At 44.4% G+C, this 18,745-nt stretch overlaps 2 protein-coding genes across 10 annotated transcripts in view; one reads left to right on the top strand and one right to left on the bottom strand.

Annotated features, from left to right (window-relative positions):
- LYRM1 (LYR motif containing 1) overlaps positions 1-724 on the bottom strand; it is a 12,621-nt gene extending 11,897 nt beyond the window's left edge. Inside the window, exon 1 of one of the 2 annotated variants that reach the window (XM_064672986.1) lies at positions 704-724. The gene's annotated coding sequence lies outside the window, so the exon portion shown is untranslated. Of the gene's footprint in view, positions 1-126; positions 232-703 lie in introns of those variants that run through there. The other variant, XM_064672985.1, reaches the window with a different exon arrangement.
- Positions 241-18,745, top strand: DCUN1D3 (defective in cullin neddylation 1 domain containing 3). Of its 8 annotated transcripts, none has more exons than XM_064672976.1 (5): positions 241-331; positions 10,850-10,925; positions 12,892-13,009; positions 15,739-16,267; positions 18,189-18,745. In XM_064672976.1, the coding sequence occupies exons 4-5, from the start codon at positions 15,840-15,842 to the stop codon at positions 18,667-18,669; spliced, it is 909 nt and encodes a 302-aa protein (XP_064529046.1). In that variant the 5' UTR covers positions 241-331; positions 10,850-10,925; positions 12,892-13,009; positions 15,739-15,839; the 3' UTR covers positions 18,670-18,745. The 8 variants fall into 8 exon arrangements, with proteins under 8 accessions (XP_064529046.1, XP_064529047.1, XP_064529048.1 ...); XM_064672977.1 differs by having other exon boundaries at positions 12,892-13,014; XM_064672978.1 differs by having other exon boundaries at positions 12,892-13,018.

Genomic DNA, 18,745 nt, shown 5'->3' with positions numbered 1-18,745 from the left:
CCCGCAGCCGGGTGGAACCAACGCGCGAAGCGCAGGGGGGAGGGCGGCTCAGCCCACTCCGCACACCTCCGCCCCCTCCTCTCCCTCCGCCCTTTCCGCATATCCACACCCCCTCCCCCGCTTTACCTTGGAGCAGCCGCGCCGCGGCCCCGCCCCCGCGGGGTCCCGCCGCGCTCCGGTGGTCGCCTGCCCTGCCCTGCCCTCACCGTGCGTGCGGCGTCGCCGCGCACGCCGCCCCGGCGTCACGTGTCGTGACGTCACGGCGCGTCCGCCAGCTGAGCGCTCGCCCGGAAGTGATGCGGCGGAGGCAGAGCCGGCCGGAGCCGCCGAGGTGAGCGAGGAGTGTGCGGGACCGACCGCGGTTCTGCTCGCGGCTCTGCCTGCACCGCCGGCAGCGCGGGGCGGCGGCGGGGCGGGACTCGGCGCGGCGCGGGCGGCGGCGCTCGGCCGGGGCCGCCGCGCTGCCCCTCAGCCCCGCGGACGGCCGGTTGGGTTCGGGGGGGGGCCGGCGTCGCCGCCGCCCCCTCACGGCGGGGCCCCCCCCGAGCCGCAGCCCGGCGCTGCAGCCCCGCGGGAGCGCCGTGCCCGGCTGGAGCGAGGCCGCCCCGGGGCCGCGGGCGGGGCGGTCCCGGCGGGCGCTGCCCCGGGAGATGCCGGCGGGGTCCGGGAGCGCTCGGTGCCGCCGGGCCCGCCCCGCGCTCACCCCCTGCCCCGGCGGCGGTGCCGCCTCGCCCCGGCGGGTGGGTGCCCTGGGTTGTTGTGTTCCCGTGTGCGTCGCCCGCGGGGTCCCGAACGCCGCTCGCGCGCCGGCGATGCGGGGGCCCCGCAGCCCCCGGGCCGGGCAGCGGCTGCTTTGTTCGGGTGCGCTCCGTACCCGGCCCTCGCACGTGTCGCACCGGAACGTTAACGTTCGTGGTGTTTTCAGGTGAAAGGCAGAGAAATAAACTGCAAAGCGATTTATTTCCGAGGTGGTTCTGGCAATCCGAGCATGCCCCCCCTTTGCATAGCCACTTTTCCCCCTGCCTGAGCTCTCTCCCTCCCCCGAGCGTGTTTACCCTGCAGCCTGCGCTCATCACTCTCTCTCAGAGGCTGTGGTGTGACTAATAAGCTGCTGGTAACAACTTAAATTATAACTTGCATAATCAGTGTTTCAAGCAAATATTGGTTGAAAGAATGTGCCTTTCCTATCGGTGCTGTGGTTGCTGGAAAGAATCATTGATTAGCTTTTAAATAGTTAACACTGCTGATATGCTGCCCTTCAAAATGTTACATTGATAACTGGACAGGCTGATGCCAAGTGTCAGGATACAGCATTGATCCACAGCTGGTAACTTTTTTTGAAGGATAATGTCTGCCACATAATTTAAAGGACTAATAAGTTCTCTGAAAAAAAAGGGGGTATAACTGTACAAACAAAAAGCACAGAACTGCCCTACCTTCCTGAAAATTACAGGCCTCACTGGCATGGTAGTCTTCTTTTGGCAGATCAGTTGATAAAAAGACTGATCATCTAAGCAAATTCTTATTATCTAAGAATCTCTTTGTTAAACAGTTAATGTGTAACTACAGTATAAGTATTTTATTTGGGCTGTAGCAAGGGGAAGAGAGAGTGTCTGAGTGCTGGTGTTTTTTGAGCACCTCAATACTGCTGCTTGTTTCCCTGGTGAAAGCTAATCCTCAGAAAAAGAAACATAGTCCCTTAGTTAAGGTTGCACGTGAAAGTAAAGAGATCTGACCTCGTGTTCTTGTCAGTTCTGTAGTCTGTCCCTAAAGTCTTCCCCACACAGGTGTGTCGTGGTGGTCTGTGGAAAACATTCGTAGCCCTTCATGTGAAAGGCAACTCACAGTCTAAAGCAAAGGTTTTCTGACATCAGCAGAAAAAGGAGAGCTTGTGATCTGTGTTGAATTAGTTCAGATTTGCAAAGTACAACTGGCTTTACGAACTTACTGCAAATACCAGCTCTTGTAATGATTTCTAAAATTCTGATTATTTCCTAATAGCAAGTTGTGTGCAGGCATGAGTTACTATAATCCTTAAAAAATGTCACAAAGCTATCAATGGGGGAACTTACAGCTTTGGTAATACTTGGCTGCTCAAAGTGATGCTTTTGAAATTGCTTTCATCTTGACAGTGACAGCCTGCAATATGAGCTGTAATCAGCTCTGGATCTTTAAGGCTGGGTTAGGTGCCTTCTCTGTACAGTTTCTTGCTTTATTTTGAAGCTGGATGTTGTTTTGTTTATAGCAAATTCCAACTGATTTGTGTCAGTAGTTCTCATAATTTGCTGATCTTGGAAATTCATTCATAATTACATCGTGCTTCCATTTAGCATGAATTGTATGGAAAAAAGGTGATCACAGGAAGGAGTGGCTTTGAGAGGAAACTAAGAACAGCTCTTTTGGAAGACTGTCATTGAAACTAATTAAAGAAGTATATATTGAGCAAGAAAGGCTGCCAGACAGTTTGACAGACTTCTAAGACAAAGGGACTTGTTCTGACAAATTTGTGAGTGGATGAGGAAGAGCCTTGATTCTGCTGCTTGCCTGGGTTCAGCTTAAGGAAGAGAAAGAAATCCTGTGTGTTGTGTGTCTGTGTATAGGGGCAGATGTAGAGTAGATGGAAAGAAGATGGAAGAAGGACAGACAGGACTCTTCTACACTTGCACTTCCTCGTGGCAAAAAGGGATGTACAGGTGGTTTGGATGTAAAGAGATGTACAGCTGTGGGTTGGCAGGAGTGCCCCAGCACTGCTGCAAACTGAAGCACTTGGTTCTCTTTATTGGTGCTGGGGAATTGTTGCTAAGTTTAATTTAGAGCTTTGGAGCACTGTAAAATCCATCGTGGTGGGATTTTGGCAGTTTGGAAGAACTTGCAAATTGCAGAAACAATGTTATTGTTTCATTAGGCACATGGGTCTGTGCGAGTGAATGTAACAGGAAAACTCTGCTCTGAGTAAGAAGAGACTATAAAAATAAAGGCATGGGATGTTAGAAAAACAGTCCTTTCTTTCATCCTTGTAATTAATAATACAGAAGGAGCTGAAAATTGTAGCCAGAATTCTTGGAAGACTTAAAGAACAACCTGTAAACACTTGAGGGACTTGGTAGTGGCAGGAAGATTAGAGGGAACCCCCTTAACAACTTCATCAGAATTCCCTGGCTGGGCTCCTTCTCTCTGGCTGCTTCTCCCTAGGGGTCTGCATCTTATCTCGCTGGCTTCCTTTCTTCTGTTTGCCTCTGACTAATAGGCTTTGTCTTCTGGTTACTGGAAGTCTAATAATTTCTTTTGTCTCTTCCCCCTTCCTCCTTTTTAAAAACACTAGATTAATGGCTGCAATGTTTTGCAGACTATCTACATTGGTGACATGGATTAATTGTATACTTGACTCTAAGTTATTCAGCAGTAATGACATAGTAACTCGACTTGAAACAATTGTAATTTCGTGGCAAATGTTCAAGGCAAATGTTGCCTTCTGGTAAAGAGCCACCTGCAATTTACCCCCTGTAAACATATGACCCCAGTAAACTGTCTGTGCTGGTTTTCTCAGTGTCCTCTGTACAGTAAGTTGTCTCCAGTGTGTCTTTTGAAACAGTCAGTGATCTATCTTTTCTCCTCCCCCCCCTTTCTTTTGACTCTAGCTTGAGTCAGATAATTACAGATCTGGGTTGAAACCTTCCCGGGGAGTGATCAGAAACGCCAGGACTTGCAGACGTGCTCCCATCGCTCACTCGCACCTTGGCTTCCCCCCTCCATGGGAAAGGTTGTGGAACCTCCTGGCTGTTGGTGAGCAAGTCAGAGAGCCCTGGGGGAAGGGGGGTTGGCAAACCCAGGGAGAGCTCTGATTTCCACACGAGTGCCAGTGTTCTTTGTGGTGCCATAAGGAGGTTTTCCGTGTCACGTGTGGCTTTGGTGTGACAGTGTGGTGATGTCTTTACATTCTGATCTCAGTGCTGACCATAACAGAGCAAGTAGGGGAAGAGCAAGGGAATCAGAGCCTCTTGCTCTGATAATCTGAGAACTAGCCCATTTAGGTCTCTGTTTTATCAACATGTCTTGTGGGGCACTTTCCAGTCCAATGATCTGCATCTTAAAGGAAGCAGAAAACCTGGATTTTAGGTAAAGGTTATTTAAATGCAGCATTTTGCTACTAGAAGAATGATGGCTAGGGGACTACTTAGCTGCAAGTATTAAAGAACTCTTTCACAGAAGTAGGAATACCGTAGAGAAACCAGCAAAAGCATGGGTGGAGAGACAGGATTCCAGTAAAGGGAATGAGCTAGAATAATCTTCTGGTATCTCAGAAAGAATAGTTATAAATGCTGTTCTGTCTACAGCATCTGTTTTGTGAAAGACAAAACTTACTTTGCAAAATGTGAGAATGCTGTTACTGACCTCCTGTCACAGTTTGTTATTCCCAGAAAGTCAGACTGCCAGAGACAGTATGGCAGTCATAGTTGTTTGTTGTCTCACTTTTCTGTTTAGTGAATAGAAGTGGGTTTTTTTGAACCAAAAGGATTCAGTGCTCCTGAAATACACCAGTCTTATTTTTGCATCCATGTAGTAGCAGAAAGTGACAGTCTTTAGTTCTTACTCTGTTTTTTTTTTTTTTAGTGTAAATCTTTTTCTCCTGCAGCTTTGAAACTTCTAATGCAGTCAGTCTCATCTTTTTGTTTCAAAACTGAAAGGGAGGGAGAAAAACCATCTTAATGCCTATGATTATGGGAGGGACGTGTAGCTTAATGAGAGTCTCACAAACATAAATATCCTGGCTCTTGGTTTTGGTCATATGCTGACTGTTCAATATTTTCATAGCCAATGAGTCTGTGCAGAAAGCCTTGAGAATTCTGGATCAACACATAAATGGGCAGCCTGGAAGTGCCAAAGGTCTGATGTGTACCAGCTTCCAGCAGTTACCTGTACTTGGAGTTAGTGATTATGTCTCATGAAGCACAGGATAGAGACCTACACACCTTGTCTCTTGTGAGGCACAGGACATCAAGTGAAACCAAAGAGATGTGAAAATCTATGAAAAAAAGGTGCGTGTTGGTTGAAGCTGCCACCAGATTTCTTGAGGAGAGGGGAGAGTCTTTGTTACAACTGGTGACCAAATTCAGGTTCTCAAAGGAGCTCTTTTGAGGCATGGAAGTACTGCAGGATCCTTTGTACAGTGGGAAGGGTTGTTGTTGTTCTCTGCAATAGGGAAGTTGGGACACAAATCAGGAGAGAGAACTAGGGCTTCTGCAGGTGGCTGTGTGTATTTTCTGCTTTAAAAACTGTGGTCAGTTTAAAAATCCAAGTGTATGCTCTTGAAGCACTTTCATATGTCAGTGCTTTCACTTAGAACAATTTGTTGTACATAACTTAGATATGATTCCAGTATTTACGTGGTCAGCTGGTACTGAATTCCTACACAACTGCATGCAATGAGTGATTCTTTTGGCTGGCAGCCTGTAAACTCTGTTACACTTACTGAGATGGCCAGCGGGCCTTCTGTAAACTCCTTAGGAACATCTGCTGCCAGCATGGATCTTATGAGGTGGTCTGGCTATTGTCTTTAGACTTGTCCCTTCACTGCCTGAAGGCTGTTTGGGTCACGGTCCTCACATCTGCTTTGTGCTGGAGAAGGGACACTGTTACCCAGAGCTACTGGAAAGGCTTCCTTTTTTTTCTGTGACTGCTGTATTTATTGCTGAGAGCAGTATGAGAACTATAAAGTTATTCTCTTACTACAGTTAGTTCAAAGCATATCTTATTATTACAGGAGTCAATTGATATCTACCTGAATTATATTCAGCTGAACATAGTGGATGAAGGCGCCTCAGACACTTCAAGGTGAAGTCTGATAGCTGAATTCAGTGTAAAAGAAAATCTGTGCACACTTAGCTCAGTTTAAAAGTAAATGTTTTTTTTTCCATTGCAGAGTAGGTTGTAGACCAAGGTGGTTTTTCAAAGTTATTCTGGTTTGGCTGCAAATAGTTGCAGTTTTCCGTAGATTAATTTGTGGAATGGACTGAACCAGAGTAAGATAAATATTTGCAGCACAGCTGCTTTCAGATGCTTGCAGTGAGACACATCTCTGTCAAATATCTGTGGGCTGTGGTTTCTTTTGGTCCCGTAATCTGCAGTTTTGCTGTAGAGACGTGAACTGGTTGTGTCAGAGCACAGAGTAGCTCTGCCCCTGGCATGTACTGCTTTAATTATTCATAATACAAACCGAAGTGCTAAAGGTCTGTCACGCTGTGCAGAAGTTACAGCGTACCCTGGAAAAATACTGAAGCATTATTCTTTTACAAGCCTCTGCACATGAAAGGGAAAAAACCAAACAAACACTCATTAGAAGATGATTTGCTTTTTTGTATGTGCTGGACCTTGAGAGTTGTATGGCCTTTGAGAAGGATCTTGGGGGAGAGGGAGAAGACCAGTAGTTTTTAAATGGATGGAGGTGAATTGCTCGGTGACCAAACCTTTGGTTTTTGAAGGTGGTTGAGTTTTGTGCAGTGAAATAAATGAGTTTGTTCATGTCTAAGTGTGTATGAGATAGGGAATTGGATGGAATCTGATTTGGGTTCTGGTTTCAGCTTTACTGAAAACTGATGGCATGATCTTAAGCAGCTGTGTCGTTTGGCTGTCTGGATTTCCCCTCAGCCCCTTCTCTTGCTCATAGTCTAAATAGATTTCTCAAAACAAGTACTGCTACTGCATGAATTAGTTCATTAATTTATTTATATTACAGAGACACCTGAAGGCACCCTTCTAAAATTATATTTTGTTTAGCTAACTGGACTTGGATTTGTTCTTTGAAAATACAATAATCCTAACAAATCATCCCACCCACCTAATAAAGTAAGATGAAGCACATAATAGGAAAGGATTTAAAACTTTTTAATGGGACCAAGTGGAAAAACAATGAGAAGTAATCAGTTAGTAAGGTATTGTGTGGTTAGGGAATGTAAAAGAAAGGGAGGGATTCAAGGATGATGCATATGTCTCTGCTGAAAAAGCTACGTAAGGAATGTGTCTTACAAAAGAAAACGTAGTAGGATGCCTTCAGGCTCTCTCTCCCTGTAATTTTTCATATTATTATTATTAATTTTTCCTCATATAATTAGCTGCACACAGTGAACTACAGTTCCGAAACATCTGTTCCATTTTTTTCTTAAGACTACTTGTTGGACTTTGAACATGAAATGTGATGTCATGCTCTCTGTGTTAGTCAGGTGCTCTTCAAGAGTGCAGAAAGCAGGTTTCTTCTGCCCCATCTTGAATGGAAAAATCTCCCTTGATGTCCCAGTTCGTGACTTGAAGTGACAGCACACCATGTTGTGGTTCAGTTGTTTGTTAAGAGGCTTTTGCCTGCATCCTGGTGACTGTGGGAGCTCCTCTAGGAAGAGATCTGGGGTAACTCTGGTTCTTGGCACTGAGACCTGGCCCAGCATTATGGACTGTAAGCATTGTTTCTGAAACTTTTTGGGATTTTTGTACCTGGTCCTCTCTTCCCTTCCAAACTAATTAAGCATTTCCAGTATGGCCTTTCTCAGAGAAGTCCACTTCTCATTTGAGGAGGTATTCAGGCTTCCAGTATATGCATTCCTGGCTTGGCTTTCCCATAGACTGCCATGTAGCTTTCTGCCAACTCTGCATGGTCCCTTTTCATGTGTTTGTATAACTAGCTGTATAGGCATGTTCTGTAGAGACAAATTTTACCCAGTTTCATCATGTTTCTGAAGCTGGTTTGTTTCCAAAGCTCAAACCAAGGTTAATCAGAAATAGTTTGTTACCCCGCTTTGGAACACATCGACAGAGTTCCCATCTATCCACCCCCAAAATCATAACCTCTCTGGAGTTCACTGAAAGGTGCTTAAACTGCAGGAAGCCTCACAAGCTAATAATTCATTTTAACTAATTGCAGCAGGACATTCCTGCTTTTAGACTTCCTCTTAAGTGACTTTGCATAAGTGTATTTTTGCAGCAGAGGTGCAGGGCAGATTAATGTGACAGTCTGGTGCTGGGGATGTGGTGAGGTGCCTTCTGGGCTCCTGAAAGCCCTTAATATGCCATTGTGCTGCACTCAGAGTGCTTCTGCTGGGAAAGTTTCATTGCAGGTTAAGACTTGAAATAAGCAGTTTCCATACCATGCTGGCTTTGCTGGGCAAAGCTTGGTTTCTGCTGTAACACTTGTGCACCAGGTGCTTTGGTGCTGGGGTGTAGAACTCTGAGCTGCACTGGGGAAGGTTCCAGCAGAGCTGATCCTCTCCATTTCTGCCTGCTGAAGAGGGAAAGGCTATCACTGATTCCCCACGGAGTTGCCTTTGGTGAGAACTCTCTTAGCCCTGGCAGGGCTGCCGAGGCCGGGTGAGGAGGGCGATGGCAGCTGTGGCGCTGCAGGGCCCTGCAGGGATCTCTCTGCCCCAGCGCTGGGAGAGCCAGAGTCACCAGGGAGTCACACACAGGTGCAGAAGGAGGCAGGTGAGCAAAGCTAAGGCCTCCATAATCCTGAGGGTGCACACTATCTACTTACCTATTTCCCTGTGGATTGCTGAGGGCTTGCTAATGAGCAGTGCAGGGCTAATGAGCAGTGCAGGCTGTTGTCTGAGTTGCTGTGGCTCCACACGCTCCTGAGGGCTCCTGGTGCAGGGGGATGTGGGTGATCACAGCAACTGGCTCCACCTTGCAGCCCTGACCCAAAGACTGAATGAAAACCTGTGCCACCAAAGTGTTGATGCTTCTTCCCCCCGACTGCAGTCACAGTGTGATTTAGGATGAAGTCAGTCAGCCACAAACGCATTGCTGTGCTATGATAGCCTTTAAATACAGACTTGAAGAGCTTGATTTTTTAAATGCTAACTCATACTAACGTTTTATTCCACATCCCATAAGTGTGTTGTCACCAAAGTTTACATATGCTGCTACAGTAAAAATTTTCAAAAAGGTTAAATGGGCAACTTGGAAGAATAGAAATATAAAGAAAGGGAAAGAATTGTAGCTGGCAGTTCTAACAGATGTTAAAATTTCTGGCTCCAGACTGTGTGTGTGTGTGTGTGTAGGTCAGCCAATGTGGAAACTACTTCAAACAACCTGAAAAGGTTTGGCTTTTGCTGGGTAGGGCTGAACTCCATCAGATTCAGCTTCTTTTGAACTTGAAATGTGTTTGCTTCCAGTGTGTGTAGTAGTCAACTGGAAATGTAGATTTGGTGGATCATAGATTTCTTCCAAAGAAATACAAATATATTTGAAAAGTAGTTTGTTGCATAAAGTTGCCATGACAATGATCTTCAAAATGTGAACTGTAAGATGTTGCTTCTCCTCTGTTTAAACAGGTTCCTGGGGGAATGAGGCTTCACAGTGCCCTGTGTCCCTCCTCTCTTCTTTCCTCCCTGATGATTTATAAAAGGAATTATTTAGATGCAGGGGGCCAAAAGAAATTAACATAGAGTGCCAGATGTTGGGTTTTCTTACATTCTTGAAATTCATGGGACGCTATAGTCAAATAGGAAGAAATCCAAGCTAGCACTTCGACCACGAGAGAGGCAGGCGCTCCTCTTCTCCTCTGCACATTAAAGCTGGCTGATGGCTGTGCACCCACAGGACTGTCTGCTAAAAGAGCTGTGAGGCCTTGGAAGAGAGATTGTTTGTGTGGAAGATGAGGTTTGAGAGCTAAGAATATAAACCCAGCATGAAGGAGCTTTTTGGTGTATCCACCTCAGTGGATAAATGGTTCAGTGGAGATACGTTTTTGCTCTGTGTGTGTATATGTGCAAAAGTACCACTTCAGAGTTTCTAGGTGTTTTGAAACTATTTGAATGCCTATTTCTCTGGGCTCTTAAAGCTTTTTAAAAAACTTTGATCTGAACTAGGTTTTATTTGTCAGTCGAATTTGTCCTAGTCCAAATACAGGACTCGGGTTTCGGGAAAACTCAACTTTTGTGGAGATTGACATGTATGATAAGACCTTGTTTCATGGTTGTCTTTCTACATTCATTCCCTGCTTTCTACTGAAGAAAGCACTGAACAAGCTAATGTTTCTACTTGTTTCCTAAGGAGTAGATCTTATGCAAAAGGTAAGCATGCAGCAAGGCAGCTTTTGATCACTTGTCTGCTCCCTAGATGTACTAAGAGCTGTAAAAACAAGACGTTTTAATGTTTCTGTTCGTGTGGTAGAGCAGGGGAGTGTTGCCAGAGATTTCTTGTTTGTTGTTTTTCTTCTAGATCAGATACAGAGGTGTTGACTAGGGGCTACAGTTGTAGCTCTTGCTACACAAACCAGACATACCTTTGTCTGTCATCTCTTCAGAGGTTCCTAGTTGTATAGCAGAGCTGGGAATTTAAGAGAAGCGAAGTTGAGCCAGCTCAACTGAGCATGGGAAAACAAACATGGAAAAGAATGTGCTAGAGAATGAAAAAAAGAGAATTACCCTCCAGACCCAAATCATGCTTTGCTAGGTAGCAGCTGTCTGGCATTCACAGATTAAACAGCCGCTTAGCTAACATGCAGTGACAATGATAGCATGTCCTCTGTTTTGCTTTGAGTGCATGAAATGAGGAATTAACTCTCCCATGCTGAAAGCCATAAAAGTATCTGGAAGTGCATGTTTACTCCTAACAAACATTTGAACTTGTCTGGAGTTTTCAGTACCTGTTTTATTCTTGATATGACAATACAAAGTGAATGGTGTTAATGACTTTATAAGTTAAAAATGAAGTAGTTTTTTATAAGATGACTTTGAACAAATGGAGTTTGGCTCTGAAGGGTTTTATTAAATGCATAATTGGTTCTCAGTGGTTTGGTGCATTTCGTGGTTTTCCTGGCCTCTTCTAAATGTGAAGATTTGTGTGGTCTTTTGTCTTTCAGCATTACATGTGGAACCCAGGGAGCCTGAAGGAAGCTGTGAAGCTAATGGAATGATTCCCTGTGTAGCTGAAACTACGTAAGTATTAGATGTTTGCTTGCAAGATCACCTGCCCAGCATCAGTTGTTGGAGCAAGGACTACTTCGGGTTCAGCAGTGGCAATGATCCCCTCCTGCCTCCCCAGTGGAAAGCTCTGTGTGTCTGTTCAGAGCTGGAAGAAGACAGGGCACCCATGATACTGTTCCCTACTCTCAGCTGTTTTAGAAGTCATGTATCCCTGTCCACTAAAAGGTAGACAATGCATAGTGGAATTCTGTGAAATTCTTACAGACTATGCTCGAGTGTTTGTGAAAAGCTGAGGTGGATTGAGGCTTAGTTAAGCTCTAGCAGTGTTGTCTTTGCCTTAGCTAGTGAACTGCTACTTGGAAAGGGATTTAATGGTTGGCTGAGCTGTGTCCCCTTTTGTTATGAGATTTCCTAAAATTTGTCTTGGAGGTGTTCTTGAATGTATGGAAGGTTTTTTTCTTCTACTCTCTTGATACTTTCTCTGTTTGGAAACTCATTGTAAATACTTTCTGATGCAACACTTTACTAAACAGCATAATGCTTGTTTTGCTTGTTATTCTCTGGACATATCCAATAATTTCTATTACTACAATAACACCAGTCATCAAAGAAAAATACAGGGTTGCTTAAGTATCTCCTTTGCATCTTCTCCCCTCCTGCCAGCTCTCCCCCACTTCAGTGCTGCCATTTTCAGTTGTGCCATGGTATGCCTGTATTACAGAGAATTATTACTGAGTCACTTTGTTTTGCTCCCTTCAGATCCTGGGTTATGTGGGATCTGGTCCCTTGAAAATGGAGAAAAACTGAATTCCTTACAGCACTTAGAAAAAAATCCCCCACAAAAACCCCACCAAAAAAAAAGCCCCACCAAGCATTAGCCAAGGCCTTTGCAGTCTCCTCTAGGTTTTTCATTGTATAATGAGGCCATATGGTTCTGCTCATCCTTTTTTCTTAGAGAGTCACTTGCCTTTCACTGGCTGTATTCACCAGCACTGGTCCTCCTGTGTTTCCCATTGCTGCCTCCTTTCTAGAAAGGTGCAGAGAACGTCACTGTCAGTCTCTGCTTTGCAGTTCCTGTTATGTGGAAGATGGCCTCATGGGCTTCTTGGTGATTCATATGTGCTGGAGGTCATTGCTCAATCCTTGTCTGAGTAATAAACTTCTTTGGGACTTCTGCATCCTGTAGCACTGGGCACATTCCAACCTTAGCCCTGAATTTTGACCTTTTCTCGCAGAATGGCCAAAGCAGTGGTCAGTGCTGCCTTTTATGTCTTGCTTTTATGTTGTACAAGCCTCTTACAGTAATGTTGCTCGTGGGAATTGATCCTTTTGGAATTGGTGCTTTGCCACCAATCCAGTGTAACCTTTGGGCACGGGAGGAGTTTATACTTGTAGTTCCTGATCCAGCTGGGAGAAATGTCTCTGCAGGTCCTTGCACTCCTGTGGCTGTGCTTGGCATGACCAAGATGTGACACTGGCATTGCTGTGCAGGAAAATGACGGCTTTGCTCACCTTCCTGAGAGTGCCCTCTCTCACTCCTTGAACACTGGCTTCAGTGCAGCCCCTGATGCTGCAACTAGATCCTCTCTCCAGCCTTCCTTAACAAAAGGGCCGACTTCTCCCACTTGTTTCTATCTCCTTCCGAGGCTCTTGTTCCTTTCATGCCTTGAAACCTGAGTCATGTAGGAAGCGGAGGTGACTCCCAAGTGAAGTGGATCCAGCTCAGTGAAGGCGATTTACAGAAGGGTAACTGATGGAGTGCCAAAAGACTTTTCTCTTACAAAACCAGATACATGCACAAGCTGCCAGCGGATGCAGTCTGGCTTTTTTTTTTTTTTTTTTTCTTCCCAAGCTGGTTTTGCTATTTTTGGGGTAGAATGCTTCTAAGTATCTGGCACACGGCATCAAGTTTCGTGTAGTACAAAAGTGAGGAATTGCAGCAACTGTACATCAATATCTTCTCATGTTTGTTCATAAGGAGTAGGATTGTGCTCTGAAAATCTCGTCAGGGAAGAGGAAGGAAGAACTTACTGCAGGGAAGAGCAGTGCTGGCAGTGCCCAGGCAGGAACTGTTCAGGTGCAGCGCTGGGCTCCTGGTAAGGCAAGTAAGAGTACAGAAATTGTGTTTGTTAGAGGGGTACGATGCAGGGGACGTGGTTACTTTGCACTCTGTGGGTAAATGCTGCTGTGCTTGCCAGTGGTTTTTGGGAACAGCTGTTGGATTGGGACACTTTCTCACACACAGGTGTCTAATAATGCTGGCTGACCCTAATAATGCTGGCTGACCTTCTCTCTCCGTATTGTAGTGCTTTTTTTGTGACAGCAAATGACTTTAAACCCCATCTCTTTCATCAGGCAGGTGATGTCACTTTGTACACCTGAATATTAGATTGTTATCATCTTTAATACAAGCTGTTGCTTAGGAATGGCAGCATGAATGACTTGTATTAGGAAAAGTTACAGACACAGTATGTCAGTCTCACAAACTGCCTTTTTTTTTTTTTTTGAGCTTTAAATTGGGATCCTAAAGTGAATTGGATTAATCTCTGTCAATTATGCTGTGTGTGATTTGAGTACTACCAGCTACTTTAAAGGAAAGTACTGCTCACTAATAGGCAGCTATTCTTTAACCTGCCCATAGGGAAAAGCTGTTCCAAATCACCAATAGCTAAAACCTGCTGTTATGTGTTTGAGCAGAAAATTTTTTGTACTGCTTAAACTCTGCTTTAAACTCTAAACTGATCTTTCCTCCAGATTTTTTTATTCTGCTCTTTTACCTGCATGTTTCTCTCTAAAGAAAAACTCGTCCAGTGTAGTGCTTGCTACCTGTCCCTGAGAAACTGATTGAAGAACAAGAATTAGTGTAGATTGAGCGTTTGAGTTCTGCTGAATTTAAAGATAAGGGAAAAAGCTGGTATCTGGGAGTTAATCACTAAGCAGTTCTTACTCTGCCTACTAATATCCTGTTTATTTTGGTGTAATGAAGTAATGACTGGTGGAGGCTGGAGAAGATGATGTTGCTCAGGCACATGGCAACACAGGAATGAGTGCCAGGCTGTGCTCTGCAGTTCACAGAGCTATGAAGTACTGAGGGCCACTGAAATTGTCTTTTGGGTTGTTTATGTGGACATGCATATTTTCAAGAGTCCTTTAAGATACAAATTACTAAGAATTTTTTTAATACATTAAATTGAACTTTACTTGCCTATAAAAATGATGCTACAAAGTTCATCTTCTAAGCAGTGTGATGACAGGATGTATTAGATGTTTGTTCCTTTGGCTGCTTAAAAATAAGTATTTGTTATGTGTATGGGTTATGTGCTTAAGAAAAGGAATTGGGGAAGGAAAGGGAAGACAGGTAGTTGAAACCAGCATCTTGGCTGTTGTAACCAACATACAGGCCTGTTGTAGTTGCAATGGCAAAAGTTTTTGTTCATGAAACTGCATGTGTGCTGTTTTCTCAAAACAGGGACAAATGGCTGAGAGAAGATTTATGTCTGAAAGCTAAGAATTCATCTGTACTTGTTGCTGCAGTTGGTTTACAGCGTAAAATGGGCTCAGCCTCGTAAGAGCTCTAGTGAAGAAAGAATGAATACAGAAAAACTGATATGACATCTATTTTATTTCTTTTATTTATTTATTTATTTATTAATTTTTATCTCTCTTCTTTCTTGTACTAATTCTAAGCTGGAAGCAGTACACAAAGACAAGGCAAACCAAATTTTTGTGTTTGAGGCTTTTGCCTAGCTGACAGCAGAGATGAAATGCAAATGAGTGGGTAAAGGAGGAATATGATAAGCAATTGCTTTCTTGGAGTTGATGTTTCTGAGAAAGGGACTGTCCACAGCGTGGCTGCCTGCTGATAGGGCAGTGTCAGAGTGTTAGTTTGGCTTTAATAGGGAAAATTTGAGAACCCTTTTCTGTGGGTAAAATATCTTTTCCAAATATGCAAGGCTTTGTGATTTATAAAAACAGAGTGTGATGAAATCATTTTGGCATTTTAATTTTTATTTAAAAAAAAAAAGAAAAAAGCCTGAACAGGAATTACTACTTCTTATCTGCATGTGTCTGTCTGAAGAAGATTCATTAAGAAGGCCCCCTCCCCTGTCTGTCTCATTACCTGAAGGGAGGAGCCCACTTGAAACAATTAACAATTCCTGAACACCCTCTTGGATGAAAAGTGAGTGTTGCCTCCTTTCTGCAAAAACGCTCTGTGTACATTTTAAGTATTTAAAAAACCCCTAATTCCAAACTCTGTTTAAAAACAAACACACAACTTCCACTCTCCTTCTTTCATAAAAAAAAAAAGCCAACAGCCAAACCCCCAAGCCCCCTTTTGCTGATTTGCTGAAGGTACAGTTTACATTCAATGCTTAGGTCTCTGCCAGGTTGTCCCATCAGTGTCCCTGTCCCCTCTCCCCTGCTTTGTTTCAGTGTTCTATATTCTATATATAAAATGTGGGTATACTTCTAAAAACCATTTCCTTTAAAATATTTCTGGGTTAGAGTAGTCTGTCTTGATGAAGCCTGTACATGAATCAACCTCTTTGTAACCTATGTTGCGGTAAGAATTTTAGGAATTTCCTTTATTAGGACCCGTTAGGATACAGCAGCCACTGAGTGAGCTGCATTGATTTCTAGGTAAAACAGTCTGAAATTGCCTGAAATTTATGGCATTGCCAGCCTTCTGTACACTGCTCCTTTTCAGTATTTAGAACTTAAATATCCTGAAGTCAGTCGCTTACTGGCAAATGTTATCCCACATTTAATACTTAAAATATCCTTTGTAGACAGACAGCAGTGTGACTCTGAAACTGTTTTTCAGGTTAGCTGAGTGCTGCTAATGGCATGGTGAGATGTGTTGAAGAGCAGCTGCGAGGGTGTCCAAGGGCAGGGGGACTGCGCTAGGAGCTGGTGTGCAACATCATGGGCCAGTGCGTCACCAAGTGCAAGAATCCTTCTTCCACCCTGGGCAGCAAAAATGGGGAAAGGGAATCCGGCAGCAAGTCCCACAAGAGAAGTGCAGTCCACAAAGATGACCATGGCTCAGCTTGTGGGAAGGCTTCAGGAGACATCCTTGTGAATGGGACAAAGAAAACGGACACTGCTTTAGAGTCCAGTCAGCCCCCAACGTTTTCTGGAGATACAAAGAAAGACTCTGTTTGCAGCGCAGAAGAATCTTCGCTTCAAAGGATCGGGGAGTTGTTCAGGAGGTACAAGGATGAACGGGAAGATGCCATACTGGAAGAAGGGATGGAACGATTTTGCAATGACCTCTGTGTTGATCCCACTGAATTTAAAGTACTAGTTTTGGCTTGGAAATTCCAGGCTGCTACCATGTGCAAATTTACAAGGTTAGTTCTTGTAGAACTTGTAATTATTTTCATATGTTAAAGTATATCCTGTCAGCTGTATGTTGGAGACACAGCCTCATTAGCTTCACTTATTTCTTCTAACACTTGCATTTTGATCAAATTAATTCCTACCACTGCAGAAGGTAAGCTTTGTATTGCCTTCTTCTCCCCTTCCCCTCACAGTGGGTTTCAGAAGACGTAGTTTTGGTCATTATGGTGCTAGTGATGAACAGAGTAGTGAGACTCTGTAGACATTCATTTATTCTTGATTTACCAAAAGCAGTTTGCTGTACCCAGCATTATCTTGGACACTGAAATTAATTTTTCCTTTAAAGTAATGTGAGATTCTTTAGTAATTGCTACCAACTCCATTACCAGTCTGTGAAAGAATGACAAAATTGTTCCTGCCCAATCAGTGTTATACTTAATGTCTTTTTCTAAGAGCAATCCTGTTAGAGCATAGTGAGGGAAGGAAATGTGAGGGTTTTGACTCTAGTAGCAGTTTCGTACCCGCTGACAAGCGATTGCTATTCAAATGCTGTCTGCCCTTCTGGACAAGGGGCTCAGTCAGCAGGCTCACAGCACGTGTGATGCTCCAGGAAACAACAGAATGGCTAAAACCTACCCCACAAAACCCACAGCCAAAACCCAAACTGCAGCAGCCTCCCCCAACTTGATGAGCAATGTCCAGGTAAGAGCAAGTAAAGACTGTCTACAGGGACTTGCCAGCAAAGGAGAAATTTTTTAATTTTTTGGTCTATCTAGATTGGTTTGAATAATGCTGCCTATTTTTACTGAGCTTATAACTTTCAAAATTATTTTGGTGTTCAGAGCCTTCACCCAAGCCTTTGTTGTGCACTGAACACAGATAACTATTCCAGCATCTTCAGAGTCCTTGTGTCTGTGGGCGTGTGTCACATGGGTGAGTTACTCTGGAATGCAGATGTGGATTTACTGGAGGCTGAAGGCACAAGTATTTGCTAAGATGGTAAAGGAATTGTAAGCAGTGTCCGTGATTCTGCACAACCACCATGAGTGTTATTAATATGGTTTTGGTTTTCTTGGAGGGGCCAGATCTAGTGGTGAGCAGTTACCATTGTTTCAGGGCATGCTCCATGATACAAGTGCTGACTGACTTTTTCCATTAAGGAAAGCTTCTCCTGCTTGCTGCTCCATCTCTTGTCCTCCCTCCAACCCATTCTGCAGCACCTGCTGGCTCTGGCTAATATTGGCTGGTTATAACACTTGCTCATGAGCATCAGAGATCAGAGCTAACACTGGTCAGTGTTAGTCAGCCAGTTAGTCCAGCAGTGGAGCTTTGAGCAGTGTTGTTGTGCTGTAGCCCGTGTCTGTGTTGCCCTGCTCCCTTCCACACTCCCAGCAGGTGCCTCATTGACCATCACTGTTGGCACCCTTTTGATTTTGCAGGCTGGAAGAGCAACAAAAAACCACAGGAAAGCCACCAGTGAAGTGCTCTGTCCCTTGAGAACAGCTGGCCCAGAACATGGGCATTTAGACATGGGCAGTATTGAATCAATTTGGGGTAAATGTGTCCATTTCAAACATTTGGAATTTCCTCTGTGTGGTACATTGGAATTCCCTTTTTAATGTGAAAGGCACTGGATGTGGCAGTGTCCCATAGTCAGAAAGCCAGACAGCAACATCTTCCAAATGCTCACAGTGCCCCAGTGGATCTGGGGGCTGTGTGTGGTTCTCCAGGCCATAAGGAATGCCTTGGAACTGTCTCTCTTTTCAGCAGGTTCCATTGCCAAAATCTTTGTGCCACCTGGGCAGGGTGTGCACCTTGTCTTGTCCGGGTGATCCTGTTCCGATTTGCCGTAGCTGAACGGAGATGGGAAGCGCTTGGCACGCGAGGTCGGTGGGAAGTGCTCACACTAATTTCTCTTCTCTTGCTTCATAGGAAGGAGTTTTTTGAAGGCTGCAAAGCAATAAATGCAGACAGCATTGATGGCATTTGTGCAAGGTTCCCCAGCCTCCTAAACGAAGCCAAGCAGGAAGATAAATTCAAGGATCTCTACCGTTTCACCTTCCAGTTTGGCCTGGACTCTGAAGAAGGACAGAGGTCGCTACATCGGGAAATAGCCATTGCCCTTTGGAAATTAGTCTTCACCCAAAACAAGCCCCCTATTTTGGACCAGTGGTTACACTTCCTCATCAAGAACCCCTCAGGAATCAAGGGAATCTCCCGGGACACGTGGAACATGTTTCTAAATTTTACTCAGGTGATTGGACCGGACCTTAGCAATTACAGCGAGGACGAGGCCTGGCCGAGTCTCTTCGATACCTTTGTGGAGTGGGAAATGGAGCGAAGGAAAAAGGAAGAGGAAACCAAATGTGTTACATCTTTGGACACAGAGGGCCTGTGTGAGGAACAGACTTAGCGGTGTCCAAGCAGCAGTGACGAAAGCAACTTGTTGCCCTTCACAAAATGTAAACTCTGGATGTTTCTGGAAATTA

Source organism: Pseudopipra pipra, chromosome 16 (genome assembly GCF_036250125.1).
Source record: "Pseudopipra pipra isolate bDixPip1 chromosome 16, bDixPip1.hap1, whole genome shotgun sequence".
Taxonomy (NCBI): Eukaryota; Metazoa; Chordata; class Aves; order Passeriformes; family Pipridae; genus Pseudopipra; species Pseudopipra pipra.
The sequence above is the reverse complement of the archived record's forward strand: the minus strand, read 5'-3'. Positions and strand labels throughout refer to the sequence as shown.

What these genes read in the sequence shown, in the direction of transcription:
- DCUN1D3 (XM_064672973.1), top strand. Translation starts at nt 15,840, where the DNA reads ATGGGCCAGTGCGTCACCAAGTGCAAGAATCCTTCTTCCACCCTGGGC. An exon ending in ACCATGTGCAAATTTACAAG is followed by an intron (nt 16,268 to 18,188) that starts GTTAGTTCTTGT and finishes CTTGCTTCATAG; the next exon opens with GAAGGAGTTTTTTGAAGGCT.